The sequence below is a fragment of the Pelophylax lessonae genome (assembly GCF_965119305.1).
Source record: "Pelophylax lessonae genome assembly, chromosome: 5".
In the NCBI taxonomy this organism is placed as follows: domain Eukaryota; kingdom Metazoa; phylum Chordata; class Amphibia; order Anura; family Ranidae; genus Pelophylax; species Pelophylax lessonae.
In genome coordinates this window covers 367066404-367085176 of record NC_138772.1, presented here as the reverse complement: position 1 = coordinate 367085176, position 18773 = coordinate 367066404, and the positions used below count along the sequence as shown (strand labels likewise).

The following is an 18773-nucleotide window of genomic DNA, read 5'->3' as shown; positions in this document are numbered from 1 at the left end:
GTGTGGCAGTGATCAAGGACACTAACTGGTGTGGTGCTGATTAGAGACACTAACTGGTGTGGCGGTGATTAGGGACACTGTGACTGGGTTTGGCGGTGATTAGGGAGACAGTGACTGGTGTGGCAGTAATTTGGGAGACTGTGACGGGTGTGGCGGTAATTAGGGAGACTGTGACGGGTGTGGCAGTGATTAGGGACACTTATTTTCCAGCACTGCCTTAACCTTCTTGGGCGTGTAGTTCACCAGAGCTTCACAGGTTGCCACTGGAGTCCTCTTCCACTCCTCCATGACGACATCACAGAAGAGTTTATTGTATCAGTATAAAATGCTAAAATACTTAAAGCTGTATTAAACCCAAAAATTTTATAAATTGCAGCTTGCCAATAAATAGATGTATGGCTGTATTAGTTTTCTTTTTCAATTTTTATCCCCTCAGTTTTCACCTGGTGATCTGGCCTTGCATTTAAGAGCCCCTACTTCTACTATGGATGATGTTGCACAAATGGCACCACTGGACAGCAGCAATGTCAGTCTGGAGGGAGGGTAGTGGTAGATTTAGATAAACAAATTAAACTAAACTTCAACTAATACTTAATAGGCAGCTACAGAAAATAGTTTCTTTTTCCTTTTTGGGATAAAGCTTTTACACAAAAAAATAAAAGTTGATCATTGTAAGCACCCCTGTCTGTGCAAAATGGTTTAACTCAGCTTGTTAACTGATGCATTCTGCTGGAGAGCTTCTTTTTTGGAAAAACTGATTTACTGGCTAGATCATCAGATGAAAATAGAAGAAAGCCTAAAAAAGAAACTTAAAACGGAGTTCCACCCTAAAAATGAAGTTTGCACCATCCGCTTGCTTAAAAACACCTGAAAAAGAATTGGATAATTAAAACATTTTTTTTGTTTCACTTACCTTGTTTTTAATGAAAATATACGTACATTCCTTCCTCTTCCTCTCTCTGCGGACACGGCGCCCGACGTCACTTCCTCCTTGCATTGACTCCTGGGAGATGAGCATCATCGATCCCAGGAATCAATGCGCCTGCTCTGGAGTCACTCGTCACTTCAGGTTCAGGAGCGTCATTCCCTGATGAACAGCTTCTGGGCATGCCCAGAAGCTGTTCAGGGATGACGCGCCTGCACCGGAAGTGACAGGCAGGGCATTCTGGGACTCCGACGTCACGGAAGAGGACACGAAGAGGGACGCTCCGGCTTCAGCTGCCCACACCTGAGATTGCAGCGCTGGACAAGACATTTTCAGGGTAAGTATTTCTTCTTACAGGTAAGTGAAACAGTGGACAGTTCAGAAGCTATCATTACTTAAATGCACTAGCCCTGACTGTCCCGTGGTTTTTTTTAGCTTAAATTTTTTTTTTTTTGACCAGAACTTCGCTTTAATGCAACCATTGCAGAAGAAATAGTATGCTGTAATATAATAAATGTTTGCTATTTGATTTAATATCACTTTAATTGCGTATCGTCACTAAACCTGCGTAAATTCCAGCACTCGCACAAGACACTGTGGTTTTCAGTTACTTAAAAAAAAAAAAGCTTTGATATTAAGCATTTATACACTCAATGTACGCATACTGTAGTTATGTAACAATATTGCAAATTTAGCATATGTAAGCAGAAGTATTAAAAAAAAATAAAATGTTAGCACAATTTTCACTCATGGACTCACTTAGGTGTCCCAGTAGATAAATGCACTCTTACCTTTTCGAGAACTCAAACCACGGAAGGTGCTACAAAAGTATGTTTTTGGTCCACTATACATATCAATATGGAGTTGGTAGCCATGAAGCCCATATTCTGGATCAATATCATCCAGGACTGGAACATGAGGAGGGAATGTATAAGGGCTTAAGGAAAAAAGATGCAATAAGGAAAATTAGTTAAAATTCCATCATGAAATATTAGGATTTTTTTTCTGTTATAAGCATAGTATACCACTGCATAATCTGTATTATATTTTCCACAAATGTAAGCACTGACAGCTAAAGTCTGCATGGCTTGAATAATAAACGCGGCGGACTCCGTTTTTCTCAGCGGGAGATCGATCCACGATCCCCCGCTGAGCAGGCGGATGGCAGCTGTGTCTCCGCGCTGTGTGCGGATACACAGCTGTCAGGTCCCGCTGTTCTCTATGGGGGAATCGGATGGGAACGGACCGCCTGTCCGTTCTCATCCAATCCCATCTGATCCGCTGGACGGATGTAAAATAGGGTTTCCATCCATCCAGATTTGACGGGTTGGATGTCAGCGGAGATGTCTCCGCTGACATCCGATGCCCCATGGAGGTGCATAGAGCATCCGTTCAGATCTGCCAAAAAAAAAAAAAAAAAAGGACAGACGGTCCGCCTGTGTGAAAGGGGCCTAACTCTAACAACTTCTGGACCGGAAGATTTTTCCCCTTAACCTCCCTGGCGGTATGATTCTTTCAGATTTTAGGTGCTGAAAGTGGTACCATTATTTTGCATGTAATTCTTGAGAATGAGCAGCCCAAACCAACTATTTACATATGATTTTTTTTTACTGTGCGTTCTTCTTTATAACATCTTGGGTATGATAAAGTTTGAAACACAAAATCATAAATTTTAATATAATAAAAAACTATAAATAAGTTAAAGTATGTATGTATACAGATATATATATATATATATATATATATATACATACATATAGATAGATAGATAGATAGATAGATAGATAGATAGATAGATAGATAGATAGATAGATAGATAGATAGATAGATAGATAGATAGATAAAAAGTACAGTAAAACTGCAGGAAAGGGCACTGGGGGGCAATTTAATGTGAATTTATTTTATTTTGAATGGTATTAGGGTGTTTGGTGTGTTTTACATTTGAATTTGCGGCCGGTTCCACCCCCCTGCGAACGTCACGTCGCAGGAGACGGAAGCCAGGGCACGGAGACGATCGGGAGGAAGATCCGCCGCCGCATACCGCTCACATACATCGCTGGATCCCGGTGACAAGGTAAGTAACCTCTTTTACAGGATCCAGCGATGCTTCTGGCGGTACCCCAAGTGTGGCTCAGGGTTAGCGCTTTTGGCTCTGAAATGTAACCCCGAGCCACGTTCGGGAATACCGCTAAGAAGGTTAATTGACCAGGCCATTTTTTGCAATTCGGCACTGCATTATTTTAGCTGACCATTGCACGGTCGTGCGACGCTGTACCCCAAAAAAAATTGCTCTTTTTTTCCCCACAAATCGAGCTTTCTTTTGGTGGTATTTAATCACCTCTGCGATTGTTATTTTTTGCGCTATAAACAAAAAAAAACAAAAACACAATTCTGAAAACAAAAAACAATATTTTCCACTTTCTGCTATACAACATTCCCAAATAAAAAAAAAAAATTAAAAATCAAATGTTTTTTTTTTAGAGGTCACCAGTCCGCCCCTATGCAAATCTACCTGGGTATCTGGCAGGGCTGCCCCCTCTCGCCATTGCTTTTCGTTCTTGCGCTTAAACCCCTAGCGATTAAAATTAGTAATAATATAGACATTCATGGTATTCCTTGTGGAGGAGTGGAAAATAAATGCGTGCTCTTTGCAGACAATATTTTATTGATGTTGTCCTCCCCTTTACCATTTCTCTCAGATCTCGGGACTAACGGTCAATCATGCTAAATCACAGGCACTGAACATATCACTAGAACATAGCACAATGGAAACCCTGCGACTGAACTTTTCTTTTCAATGGCAAACACAGACCCTCCCCTATTTGAGGATCCAACTTACCTCTTCCCTTCATACCTTATACTCCCACAATTACCCGCCATTGCTTAGAAAACTTTGGGAGGACCTAGCGAGGTGACAGCTTAGACCCCCATCATGGTTTGGCAGAATACACTCCCTTAAGATGTTGATAATTCCAAACATTTTGTATCTGTTTCGCACTCTCCCAATACAGCTTAATAGATCTGATTTTGTCTCTTTCCAAAAGAAAATGCTTTCCTTCATCTGGGGAAAGAAGAAACGAGAGTAAACAAACACGCTTTACGCCCCCCCCCCCGGGGGAAAGGAGGCCTGAGGGTCCCGGACCTCATTAAATACTATTATGCTTCTCAACTTGCTCAGCTTATAAGATCCCACTCACTGGCCGCACATCTATTGTGGCTGCAAATGGAATCTAGCTCAAGTGGGGGATGGACAATTTCACATCTGTTGTGGCTATCACCGAAGTTCCGCCCAGCTATTAAGTGCCCCTCCCTTTCTCTCTCCCTGGAATTGTGGGATAGGCTCTCCAAAGCCTTTCAATTTGGTTCTCCTCATAAGCCTTTGGCCCCTTTGTTCAAAAACCCTAACTTCTCCCTGGGTCTTGAGCCCCGGGGTGTTCTCATGGTGGACAAATAAGGGTTTGTTACGCATTGCCGATATATGTGATCATAGGGGTCTGTATAACAAACAAACTTTAATGGACAAACTGCAAATGCCTATGTCTGAATGCTACCGGTATTCTCAAATAACACATTATGTTAATGCCTTGAAACGCACATCTGACCTTGCCTGTAGAACTCGCATGGAATTTCTGTGTGAAAGGTTTGATAAGCTGAGGGGTCATATTTCAGAAATATACACTATCCTAACGTCTTCTGATTCTATGAAACTGAGTTATATGGATGCATGGGAAGGGGACCTACAAGAGCCATTGGAACGGGAGGACTGGCACAAGTTAGCTTGCACTGCTTGCAGGGCCCCGAAGCCAACTACAAGGTTCTCTTATGGTGGTATATGGTCCCCACTAGGCTAGCGACGTATGTCCCGGGGGCTTCTCCGCTATGAGGTTGTGGTCAGCCGGGCACGGCTTTCCATGTGTGGTGGCAGTGCCCCAAGGTGAGACGGGTATATAATTTCATTTATTCCTTGATCCAGGTGAACCTGCGGAAGTCCCCAAGACATGCATTGTTGGGGGAGGTCGTGATGGATGCCCCCTAAGGGGCTAAACTGCTTAGATTTATATTTCTAGCAGCCAGAATGGTAATTGTGCGGTCTTGGAAGTCAGCTGCTATACCCTTTGAATTACTCAAAGCAAAATTGCCTTGGTTAATGATTAATAAGCGTTTATCAGCCATACTCAATGATAAGGAGCAACTTTTTGAAAAAGTCTCGAACCCGAGGCTGAGCTATCTGGAGGGGGACCCCCGAGCTGAACGGTGGTAGCTTTCCATGGACGGTCTTAGTTTACAATGGACGGTGTGGGGTTCCGGACCTGGCTTGTGTCGGTCCACTTGCATGCCTGGTCCTGTGAGCTAGCTGCTCATAATCCTGAGGTGCTTTCTTTTTCTCCCCTCTCCTTTTTTTTTTTTCTTTTCCATTCTTTTTCTCCCCTCTCTCCTTTTTTTTTCTTTTCCTTTCTCTTTGCTGTCTTTTCCCTGTACTGTCTATCTTTATGCTTTTGGGCAGGTGATCCTCATTGGTCCCCCTTGTGCCCTCCTGGGGATTATATTGCCTAGATGAATCCCACCTATGACAGAGCTCCACGATCAGTGGAGCAGGGTCCCAGGAAGGTCTATTTTCGTACTGTTTGTGGACTTTATCTATGATTGTATCCCGCTCTACTTTTGTATGCCCCTTCACGGTTTCCTCCTTAAAGGTAATTGGTTTTACTGACGTTATGGTTCAAATGCCTTTCTTTGTCAGATTCCTATTGACTACATGTAAGTGTTGTTGTAATATGAAAAAGTTTAGTAAACACATTGAAATAAAAAAAAAAAAAAAAAAATCAAATGTTTTCATAATTTTAGGCCAATTTATACTAACTCTGCTACATATTTTTGGTAAAAAAAAAAAAATCCCAGCATGAGTATTTTGATTGGTTTGCGCATTGGTTATCGCGTCTACAAACTAGGGGAAAGATTTATGTCATTTTTATTTATTTATTTTTTTTACTAGTGATGGCTGCGATCAGCGATTTTTAGCGGGACTGCAACATTGTGGCGGATAGATTGGACACCTGACATTTTTGATACTTTTGGGGGGGGGGGGGGGACAATGACATTACTACATTAATCAGTGCTAAAAATATGCACGGTTACTGTACTAATGACACTGGAAGGGATGGGGTTAACACCAGGAGCAATTGAAGGGTTAAATGTATGTCTAAGAGGTGTTTTCTAACTGTGGGGGGGGGGGATAGGCTTATGGAATCCACAGGGACCTGTGTTCCTAAATAGAAGGAACACAGGAGCCCTGTGTTGATTGCTGACAGAAAAACGGTCTGCTGTGTTTACAACAACAGACCTCCGCTCTGTCTCCGCGGGGAGCGATCGCTGATGCCTGGCGGCTATCGCAGCCTCCAGCCCCGCAGATCAACTTCCCCACTGGCGAACGTATGGCGTTTTGGGAGAACCTGCCACCGTATACAAGGTGGCTGGTCGGCAAGTGGTTAAATGTTCATCTAAGCCCTTCAATTGGCTTTCTACAGACTTTAAGGAATAAAATGATTTATAGGAGTGTGAAAGCCATTTAAAGCGGAGTTCCGGGCACAAAAAAGATTTTTTTTTTTTGTGCCCCTCCGCTAGGTATGCCTCACCTGAAAAGGAATTGGATAGTTATTTTTTTTTTTTTTTTTTACTCACCTTTTTATTGAAGATCGTAAATACTCACCTATGACAGCTTCCTCCTCCAGCGCCGAGGCTCAACCCGTCACTTCCTGCCTCGCGATGATTCCTGGGAGCTAAATGTCATAGCTCCCAGGAATCAATGCGCCGCACCGGCCCCGCTCGTCATTTCCGGGCGACGCCGCATTCCCCTGCTAAACAGCTTCTGGGCATGCCCAGAAGCTGTTTAGGAATGCGGCGCCGCACCGGAAGTGACCAAAAGGGCCGGTGCAGTGCATTCTGGGACACGAAGACGCGGAAGAAGACAGAGAAGAGGACCGCGCCGGCTTCAGCTGCCCACAACCGAGATGGAAACGCTGTGGAAGAAAATTTCTAAGTAATTATTTCTTGTTACAGGTAAGTGCGAACCGGGACAGATCAGAGGCTAGCCATTGTGGAATGTGCTAGCCCTGACTGTCCTGGGGGTATGTTCAGAAAATCGTTTCTCTGCCCGGAACTCCGCTTTAAAGCACAGCTTCAGCTATTCATTTATTAAAGTAAAGGGTAAGAACTTCTGGCAGGTATTTATTGATGTCTCAATTGAGGCGAGGCAAAGGTGAAGACCACGCTTTACTGGGTCACTTGTTAAGAGTTTTTTGGATTCTGTTGTCTCTATCCTTTGACACCGCACTAGAAATATTCAGCCACTGTATCCCGAAGAAATGGTCTTCACTATGTTTTAGGAGTATAAAGGGATTTCATAATTTTTCCTTACAAGTCCTTACAATTTATAGAACATCACACTTAACACCAGGAAGAAGATTAGAAAACATGTTAAATGCTTCAATGTGAATTATTACATACAAAATACTACAGAAACTGATGACATAATGGGTATGGTAATTTAAAGTGGACGTGAACTTAAAAAAAAAGGAAGGTTGGGATGTTATAGGGAACATTTCAAAACCTACTATTATTTATGAATATCTCCTGAAAATAAAGTGCACTTCCTGTGCCAAGACACTCCTGGATCTACTAATGCCTGAATATATGTAGTGTGAGATCTTAGGCACTGCTGCCTCTGACTGCTAGTCCCAGGAGATTTGGAGTGATATTTATTGATGTCACTGTGGAATTACTGACAGTTCTTGCTAGAAGCTCTGAATCAAGGAAGTAAAACCTTGCAACGACCAAGATGGTTACCTTCACAGTGTATAAAAAGGTGCGTTAAGTCAGTAACGAGAAAAGATCAGCTGCAGGGAGATCACTGGCAATCCTTTTTCAGCAAAGTCACGTTCTTGCTGTGACGCAATGCGTCGGGAGAAGCGTCTGACGTCACTTCCGGTCTTCGGCCGAGACCGGAAGTTCCTGGATTCCACTGCCTTGCCGCTGCCACGCTACTTATATGCTGTTTATATCTCATATGAAATGTGAGTGCATTACTTTTTACCTATTCAAATAAATGCTTGTTATTTAACGTACTACACCATGAAGTGCCTCCTTTTATCGTGGGTTTGAGCTCCAAACCTTACTTAGGATTTTACCCTTTGATGTTGACGCAGGCTTTCCAATAAGGACCAGAGGAGCCTGTTTTAAAAAGGAACCATCACTGGACCCCTATTCCCACAGTGGAGATCTTGTTACCCTTGGTACAAACGCTCATTTTGAGTGTTCTGGAGGTGAGCGGCCATTTCACTCATTTAAGGATTTCTAGCTCACCACCACAGTGTAAATTGGTTTCCCACACCATAAGGAGTTTCCCGCACTTCTGGAATTTTTTCCTCATCAGCACTTTATGAACTTTGATGTTCTTTATGAACTGATGAACTTTTCTCTACATTTATTATCTTTATTGTCATTTTTTTCACATATTTTTTCATTTACCCAATTTTTATCTGGGTGTCATTGTTATTTTTGCTGACTATTTCGTGTCACTTCTTCACCACTGTGACCATTCATATAGTGCACTATATCACTTTTTTAGTGGGTTCAGTCCTATTTTACTTGCTTCGCATTAGATTCAACCGTTTTTGAAGCACGGTGCACTTTACTTATTTATTTACTTTATTTATTTATTCTTATCACTATTTCTTCAAAGTAAACCCCTTCACCTTTTTATCATGATATTCACCTTTTTATCACGATATAGTTGTGTTATCAAACACATTCCACTATGCACTTTATCACCGTGTGATATTATTTCACTCCCTATACAATTTATCGTTTTATTATCTATTTATTGCAATATTTGCACGTTATTTATCACATTTACTGTTTATTATTGTGCATTTTTGCAGTTGCTTTGCTTGGTTTTTAGAGTTATTACTATTTATTTCTGTGATTTTATTATATTATAATATATATATATTATATATATATATATATATTATAGGCATAGCTTTCAGAGTAAAGTTTCTCTTTTTACTGATCCACATGACAAATTCTTTAGTGGTTTGAAAACCTCTTTTAAATAATAAAATTGAACAAAGTTTACATTTAAAAGAAACAATGTGTGTGCTATGATTTGAGAATTTGGTGCCATTATATATTAAGTGCAAAAGGTATCTAATTCTGCAGTTACAAGACACAGAAACTTTTAAAAACGAGCAAGTTAAAATTGTGCTAGTTATTCAATTGCATGCTTTACAAAACAGCAGTAAAATAACTGAATTTTTACTGTGCTGTCAGGAATGCCTAATCAAATAATGCTTATACATGGTCTGTCTGGAAAAAGTTCAGCCTTTGTTAATATAACAAGAATGGTTTCCATGGAATCGATGTAACCTGGCAGTTAAGAATGCGCATTTGTGAACAGTGACAACTCACTGTACTAGTCAGTGGGGGAGCAAGACCACAATTGAGCATATGTACCATGCCGCTGTCGCATTAAAAAATGACTAAGTAGAGCAATGAATCTGCATTAAATTTAGTTTTAACCTAAAAATTCCTCTGCGGAAACAATTCTGGTGATTCATGATTCTGGTGAGTCGTGATGATGCAATAAGTGCAAATCAAATTTAAGTGTGGTACAAGCGCTTCAAAGATGGTTGAGAACAGGTTGAACGTGATCCACAGTCTGGAAGGTCTGCAACAAGCAGAACACATAAGAATGTTGAACGTGTACGGGCTGCAATCAACAAAGATTGGCAAACGACAGTGCAAGAACTAAAAGCTGATCTGGGGATTCCAAAAACTATTATACCACTGTGTAATCTGTATTTTTTTTCCCACAAACTTAGAAAACTGTGTGAGGTTCCAAGGTGCCTACTTAAAAAGGGAGCGTCATTGTCCTATGTGCAATGTTTATTGTATCTTCTTCAATAAAGGTCTACTTTTCATATTACATGGCTGGATAGTGGATACTAATATATATGAGTGGGTAAGAAGTATTGAACACGCCACCATTTTTCTAGGTAAATATATTTCTAAAGGTGCTATTGACATAAAAAAAATTTTCACCAAGTGTCGGTAACAACCCATGCAATTCATACTAAAAAAAAAACAAAAAAACAAATCAAATAAGTTCAGAAATTAAGTTATATGTAATCAAATGGAATGACACAGGGTAAAATTATTAAAAACACACTAACTGAAATGTATTACTTTGTACAAAATCCTTTGTTGGTAATGACAGCTTCAAGATGCCTCCTGTATGGAGAAACTAGTGGCATGCATTGCTCAGGTGTGATTTTGGCCCATTCTTCCACATAGTCTTTAAATCTTGAAGGTTCCGTAGGCTTCTTCTAAGAACTCTGATCTTAAGTTCTTTCCATATATTTTCTATTGTATTCAATTTAGGTGTTTGGATGGGCCATTCTAGCAGCTTTATTTTCCTTCTTTGAAACCTATTAGAAGTTTCCTTGGCTTTGTGTTTGGGATCATTGTCTTGCTGAAATGTCCACCCTTGTTTCATCTTCATCATCTCAGTAGATGGCAGCAGATTTTTATCAAGAATGTCTTAGTACAGTTTTCCATTCATCCTTCCTTCAATGATATGAAGTTTGCCACTACCCTATGCTGAAAAACTGCCCCACACCATAATGCTCCAACCCCCAAACTTCACTGCTGGTATGGTGATTTTAGGGTGATGTGCAGTGCCAGTTCACTTCCAATCGTCGTCTGTATTATGGCATCTAAAGAGTTCAATATTGGTTTCATCTGACCAGGCTATATTCTCCCAGTATTTCACTGGCTTGACTAAATGTTGTGCAGCAAGCTTTAATCGAGCTTCAACATGCTTTTTCTTCAGCAATGGGGTCTTGCAGGGTGAGCGTGTATACAGGCCATGGTGGTTGAGTGAGCTACTTGCAGATGCATCTCAAAAAATTAGAATGTCATTAAAAAGGTAATTTCAGTAATTCAATTCAAAAAGTGAAACTCATATTATATATATCCATTACAGACAGAGTGATATATTTTAAGCATTTCTTTCTTTTAACTTTGATGACTATGGCTTATAGCTAGTGAAAACCCAAAAATAAGTATCTAAATTGGATTTTTGACTTGCTATAAAATACATTTCTCTGATGTTCATTGATGGACACAGGTCCTAAGAATCTTGACCAGTGGGTTATACTGCCCCCTACATGAGCAGGACACTAGGCAGAAAAAAAGACTCAACTACGCCTATGGGCAGTCCCAGGAGGTATAACCCCCTCTTTGCTATAGGTACCCAGTTTTGTTATAAGCAGTGTCAGAAGAATTACAACTCCACAGAGGGACGGGTGTTGTGTCTGTCAATGAACATCAGAGAAATGGATTTTACAGTAAGTCAAAAATCACAATTTCTCTTTTGTTCATTGACGGACACAGCTCCTGAGAATCTTGACCAGTGGGATGTCCCAAAGCAGTGTCAAAGCATGAGGGGTGGGAACAGCAAAAAATTTCCAAGGCTAAACCGTAGCTAACCAGGTAACAGGAGCTCAACAGAAAAACAACTGGAGCTCACCTGAAACATAACTCCCCCCAAAGAGGAAACAGACCCTCTAAACAGCAGCCTGCAAATCCTTGCGGCCAAAAGAAGCATCCGCAGATGCCAACACATCCACTTTATAGAATTTTGTAAAAGTGTGAACCGACAACCAGGTGGCCACTTTGGACACCTGCGTCACTGAAGCCTAATGACGAAAGGCCCAAGAAGCACCAAGCGCCCGAGTAGAGTGCGCCTTCACAGGGAAAGTAGGAACCTGACCCTTGTTCGAATCGGCCTGAGTCACCGTCTGTCTGATCCATCTCAAAATGGTCGCAGAAGCAATGGACAGTCCTTTCCGAGGCCCATCCGTGAGCACAAATAGGGAGTCTGACTTCCTAAAAGACTGTAGCTGCCAGGTACACCCGAATCGCTCGGACCACATCCAGGGCATCCAATTTTCTTAGGATGTTTAGGCTTGGTACACAGGGAAGACAACACAATGTCTTCATTCAAATGGAAATCGGGGATTACTTTAGGAAGTAATGACTAGCGGGGGCAAAGAACCACAAGTAAGGTGTGTGACAAGAAAACACCGTCAATTCCGACACCCTGCGCGCAGAGGTGATTGCCACCAAAAAGGCAATGTACAGGGATAGCTTAAGCAGGGGTGTCAGAAGACAGGTCCATAGTGTAGAAGGAGTTCCGCAGCACACACATATGTGCATGCGCAGACTAGCAACTGGCCGCGCAGGTGTTTATCCTTGTGGGATAGAGCGCGCACAGGCACGTGTGCATGCGCACCCGTCACTAATCCTGGTGCCAAGTGGCTATTTAAACAGGCCTTCTGTATGGACTCCTTGCCGTTTGGTCTGAAGCTTGTGTGTGTTGTTCCTGATTCCGTTTGACCTCTGATCTTGACCTGGCTTATCACTAACCTGTGATTGTCTGCTTCATAGTCTGACCCTGGCTCGTCTATTGGATTCTGCCTCCTGATTCGGCTTGACTGTTCTCCTGTTGCTGACTTGGCTTGTGAACAGACCATCCTGCTGTCTGCCATTTAATCTGCCCGACCATTACCAACCCGGCTTGTCTGACCCTGCATCCTGCTCATCCAGTCTACTACAACTGTTAATGCAGCAAATCCTGCTTCCAGGTGCCTTTTACAGTCTGCCAAGGTCCATGCAAGCTCTTCCACTACCAGCCTGCTTGCTGCCATATCCACCTGCTGATTGCTGCCACAAAGACTACTGGACTGATTACAGGCACTCTTACTTCACCGTACTCCTGTGGCTGCTGTCTCACTATCAGTGGCCCCCGAGCCAGAGCTGTACAAGAGGCCCTCCTCTACACCTTAGGCTCACCGACCAGGTACGTGACAAGGGGAATCTACCGAATATTTCCAAGGGAGGCTTCTGAAGGACAAGTTCAGATACCAAGGTGGTAGAGGAGACCGCACTGGTGGAGTCAAATGTCAAACCCCCGAATAAAAGGTACACACCAGGGAGTGCGTGGCCAGGGGTCGAAGACCGCCAAAGCTGACACCTGGCTCTTGATGGTACTCAAAGCCAATTTCCACACAACCCCCCGTTGAAAAAAAGGTTAAGACCTGAGCCAGCGAGAAAGAGCGAGGGTGAACACCAAGTGACTCGCACCACGAAATTTATGCTTTCCACCTACAATGGTAGATCTTCCTAGAGGTAGACTTCCTAGCTTTCAATAGTGTCAGGATCAATGACCCAGGCAATCCTCTATCCTTCAGCACCTTTCTTTTAACAGCCGAGCTGGATGAAAGATTGGCCCGTCTGCCCACCGTAGAATGCCGGCTACCTCCAGAGTTGCCAACACACTTCTTGTTCCACCCTGGGGATCGACATAAGCCACAGCCGTGGCATTGTCCGACTGAATTTGCACTGGACACCCCTGAAGACGATCTTTCCAGTAATCCAGGCACAGCCTGATTACTCAGAGTTCCAGGACATTGATCGGGAGTCTGGACTCTTTCAGTGTCCAAACACCCTCAGCAGATCTCCGACCCAGGACACCTCCTCACCCAGACAGACTAGCATCCGTGGTGACCACTGTCCAATATGATAGGAGAAAGGCTTTGCCCGGACAAAGAGTCGTAGAGCAAAGCCACCAGACTAGAGACCCTTTTATTTCCCGGCTCAGCCGGATCAGATTGTCCAGAGACTTCGGATACCTGTCCCATTTGGCCAAGATCTCCCTTTACAGGAACTGTGCAAATAGAACCGCCTCGAAGGTAGATACCATCAGGCCCAGCACCCGCATGCAAGTCCGGAGGAATGATCATCTGCTGGACAGCTGGAGACAAGGTCGCAGCATGCAATTTCTGGAGTTTGACCAGAGGATGGAACACTCTGGTTAAAGTCCAGAGTCAGACCCAGATAATCCAACTTTGTGGGAGGAGTCAGAGCAGGTGTCTCGCAATTTAGAAGCCAGCTGAACTCCCTCAGAGTCTGTATATCGAATTCCACATAGTCCACCAGAGCAGCAGAGGACTCCCCTAGTAGGAGGAGGTTGTCCAGGTAGCCCAGTACTGTGAATCCCTCGTTGACGTAGCAATGCCAGCATCAGGGCCAACAGTGTTGTAAAGACCCAAGGAGCTGAGGCGAGACCAAAGGGTAATGCCACAAACTGATAGTGTTCCTCTCCCACGGCAAATCGGAGGAAGCGCTGGTGACGGACACATATTGGAATGTGCAAATAAGCGTCCTTCATCTCAACGGAGGAAAGGAAATCCCCCGATGCAGGGATGCCACTTTTGTACCCGCACAAAGCAGTTCAGTGTCTTGAGGTCCAGAATTGGATGCACCTTGCCTCCTTTCTTTGGGACTGTGAACAGGTTCAAATAAAACCCCTGAAAACATTCTGCCGTCAGGACCGGGACAATCACACCTTGAAGTAACGGGTCTTGCACCACCCCAAAGAGAGCTTGCAATCAGGCCGGGGACAGGTGCACATTGGAAGGAAAGAATCTTTCCGGGGGGTTAGAACTAAACTTGAAGGTCCACAGGCCAAGAAACCAGCAAAGACGTCCCCCCACTCCAGGCATGGGTGAGGGTGCACCTTCATGCAGAGGGAGCCTTGTCCACGGGTCTGGAGAATCCCACTCTCGGCTTGCCATACCAAGGTCACTTGGAACCTCCCAAAGAGCCCTTGAAAGGCTTTGAACCCTGGTCAGCTGAACCTGAGGGACGAAAAAACTTCTTGTGAGCCGAGAAGGACAGGCCACGTCTACGACAAGGTTCCTTGCCCTTACCTGCCTGCGGAAGAAAAGTACTCTTCCCCCACGTGAAACTATTAATGATGTCATCCACGGTAGTTTCAAACAGGCGATCTCCCTGAAAAAGGTAGATCAGTTAAGGCCTTTTTAGAGGTCTGGTCCGCAGACCAACACTTAAGTCACAAAACGCGCCTAAGGACCACTGCCGAAACAGACAGTCTAGAAATCAGGGGAGCCGCATCCAAAGAGGCATCACAGATAAGCTGCAGCCCCTGAACCAACTGGTCCGCCAGCTTAGCAAAGGCAGGGGAGAGATGTTCACCCTTCAGGTCAAGGCGTAAAAGTTTAGCCTACTCGGATAGAATTTGCAACACCAGGGCAATGGTGAAGACCGGTCTAAGTGCCTGAACCCGCTACAGTGGACATATTGTGGGCCGGATGCTTAAAGGCTGGCGATTCTTCAACCGGGCTCATGGTTGCCTTATTCAAACAGGAAACCAGGGGACCACCCCCGGTGGAACAGTCCACTTTTTAAGGAGGGTCTCTTCAAAGGGGTACCTCATCGCAAATTGCTTAGGAACCACAAAGAAACGTTTTGGATGTTCCCACTATTTTGCAACAAATCTGTCAAAATAGGAGGGAAAAGGAAACCAGGACCGCCGTAAGTGCATCGATGGATGGTTGGGACCCAGAGGGCCCCGCAGCCTCTGAGAGGGGGTCAGGTGGGGAAACCTGCTCCAAAGACTCCATGAGTAAATAGGAGGACCCCCCACAAAAAAAGCAAAACACTACTAAGGGACAACCCCATGACGCTGGTAACAACACCCGGGTGCCAGCAACAGAGAACCCCATGATCCTGCAGCAGAGAGAGGGAGGACCTCACCAGACTCACCACCCCATCAGACAGGCACTGGCAGCACCAGGATAAACTGCATTTCCCGTGCGGCGTGAAGAGTCAGCACCAGGGGATGGGGTTCCCACAGCCAAAATCGCCGCACAGAGGCTCCTCTATGATGGCCGCTGCTGATTCCTATGCCAGACCAACGCAAAATGGCCGCCACACTACACAAACATGGCTGCCGGCCTATACACAATAAAGGCCACAACAAAATGGCAGCTCTATGAGGCTCCCCGGGATCAAGAAGGGATTCCTGGGGCCCAGGCAAGGCACAGAAAGGAAGTGGGGGAACCAGGCAGGAGCCCCAACCAGGTACAGTCACCCCCCCACCACCCCCACCACCAGTACAGCACCATGCCCCAGCCCTAGAAACCAGCCCAGACCACCAGACTACCCTAGATTGGAAGGGGGGGTAGATGGGGGGCTAGATGACCCACAGGGACCACCAGAGCACAGGGGGCCCTAACAGGAAGGAGGGGTACCTGGGGGTCCGACACCCCAGGGAGTTGCCCGCGTCCACCCAAAAGCCCTCCAGGGGGAGAGGGGGGACAGCTACTCCCCATATCAGGAACCAGGCGGGCACCACTACAGACAGAACCTCCTCGCCATAGAAATGTGGGGGCTGTCGGCCAGGAGGAACGCTGTGACGCAGGCCGAGGCCCGGTCGTATAAGACCTCCCTAGGCATTTAATTTACAGGCCAGCCCCCATCCGGTGGGGCTATGTCACAGCCGATCTAGTGCATATCTGTGGTCTGCATGCGCTCGTCGGCCAGACCGGGGTATCCACTGGATCTAGATTATCCAGTCCGTCGCCCAGGCTGGCAAGGAAAAAAAAAAAAACGGGAGAAAAATATTGTCTAAAAAGAAAAAAATTGCAAGGACCAGAGATCCCAGCAAGGAACCCTTACTCCTGACTAGCCAGAAAAAAAAGGGGGAGTATACCTTCTGGGACTGCCTATAGCCGTAGTCGAGTCTTTTTTTCTGCCTAGTACCAACTGGTCAAGATTCTCAGGAGCTGTGTCAGTCAATGAACGAAAGAGAAATTAGAATATTGTGAAAACGTTCAATATTGTAGACTCATGGTGTCACACTTCAATCAGCTAATTAACTCAAAACACCTGTAAAGGTTTCCTGAGCCTTGAAACTGTCTCTCAGTCTGGTTCAATAGGTTACACAACCATGGGCGTGAAAGACCCAACCAGGATGGGGCTTTTGGAGAGGAGTAGGGGCAAACCTCCTACCCACTGATTAAGGCTCAAGGAGAGAGCAGGTCATTCTCCAATGATGAACAACAATGTAATGGATGCTGAGAGCAAGGCTTGGATAATATTCTGAATAAGGACAATAAAGCTTCCCTTCTGGAGTGGATGGAAAGATGTAATATTAATCTTGTACAGGCTAACGGTCAGAGGAAATATGGTGGCCCTCCTGCAGACTGGGTTGGAGAGGCTCCTTCACTTGGGACAGAAATATTTATCAACCATATTCCTCAAGAGATCTATGAAGATACAATAATTCCACTGTATCAGACTGCTGGGACACTGTATTTCTTCTGATGACTTGTCTCCCATTGTTAATTGGGTCACCTATTGTTTGTCTGTCTGCTACTATTCCACCAAGCTATTGTGGGATGTTATAAGTTTGTAATTAGATTACTGGTCAATTAGGACCACTGTTAGTGGTCAGCTGTTATTTGGATTGGTGTTTGAAGTTGCATTGTCATGCTAATATCCTCAAGAGAGGGAATGTCCTCCTGTGGGGTATAAAGCTAGTGTCGGAGTTTAAATAAAGAGTCACTCTTTTGGATCTATCCCAACATCTAGTCTGTGTACGATGCTTGGGGTAAAAAGGGCTGATGTTCGTTCTCAGCCTGCTGGAACGGTTTGGAGGGCAGTAGGCACTGTTTGGCAGAAGCAACTAATGGAGGTGCCAAGCGGTTCCATCACCTTGGGGAAGACGTCTGACTTGACATTAGTCCAGAAGACACTCAATTGACACGCTCCACAGGGAGGGTAAGTCACAAAGGGTCACTGCTAAAGTAGCTGGCTGTTCAAAGTGTGCTGTATCATGGAACGTTGAGTGGAAGGAAAAGGTGTGGTAGAAAAAAGGTGCACAAGCAACAGGGATAACCGCAGCCTTGACAGGATTGTAAAGCAAAGGCCATTAGTGAATTTGGGCAAGATTCACAAGGAGTGGACTATAGCTGGTGTCAGTGCTTCAAGAGCCACTACAGACACAGATGTATCCAAGACATTGGCTAAAACTGTGGCATTCCTTGTGTCAAGCCACTCCTGAACCAGAGATGTCAGAAGCATCTTGCCTTGGCTAAGGAGAAAAAGGACTGGACTGTTGCTCAGTGGTCCAAAGTCCTCTTTTTGGATGAAAGTAAATTTTGCATTTCATTTGGAAATCAAGGTCCCAGAGTCTGCAAGAACAGTAGTGAGGCACAGAATCCAAGTTGTATGAGGTCCAGTGTAAAGTTTCCACAGCCAGTGATGATTTGGGGAGTCATGTCATCTACTGGTGCTGGCCCACTGTGTTTCATCAAGTCCAAAGTCAGCCCAACCCTCTACCAGGAAATTCTAGAGCACCTTATGCTTCCTTCTGCTGACCAGCTTTATGGAGATGCCGATTTTATTTTCCAGCAGGACTTGCCACCTGCCCAAACTGCCAAAAGTACCAATACCTGGTTTAATTGTGCTTGATTGGCTAGCAAATTTGCCTGACCAAAACCCCATAGGGAATCTGTGGGGTATTTTCAAGAGGAAGATGAGAGACATCAGACCCAACAATGCAGATGAGCTGAAGGCCGCTATCAAAGCAACCTGGGCCTCCATGGGCTGATTGCCTCCATGCCACGCCGCATTTATGCAGTAATGCATGCAAAGGAAGCCCCGACCAAGTATTGAGTGCATGCTTTACTGTACATGGACACACTTTTCAGTGAGCCAACTTTTCTGTATTAAAAATCCTTTTTTTTTTTTTTTTTTTTTATTGGTCTTATCTAATATTCTAATGTTCTGAGATACTGAATTTCAGGTTTTCACTAAGCCATAATAATCAAAATTAAAAGAAAGAAATGCTTAAAATATATATCACACTGGGTGTAATGAATATATAGAATATATGATTCACCTTTTGAGATTAATTACT

General features: G+C 44.3%; 1 protein-coding gene across 1 annotated transcript in view; it reads right to left on the bottom strand.

The window, feature by feature from the left end:
* Nucleotides 1-18773, bottom strand: part of FBXO15 (F-box protein 15) — a gene marked incomplete at its 5' end in the record, with an annotated part of 243412 nt that overhangs the window by 117731 nt on the left and 106908 nt on the right. The window contains one exon of the mRNA XM_082257658.1: nt 1717-1862. Coding sequence (XP_082113784.1) covers nt 1717-1862 — 146 coding nt within the window. The remainder of the gene's footprint in view (nt 1-1716; nt 1863-18773) is intronic.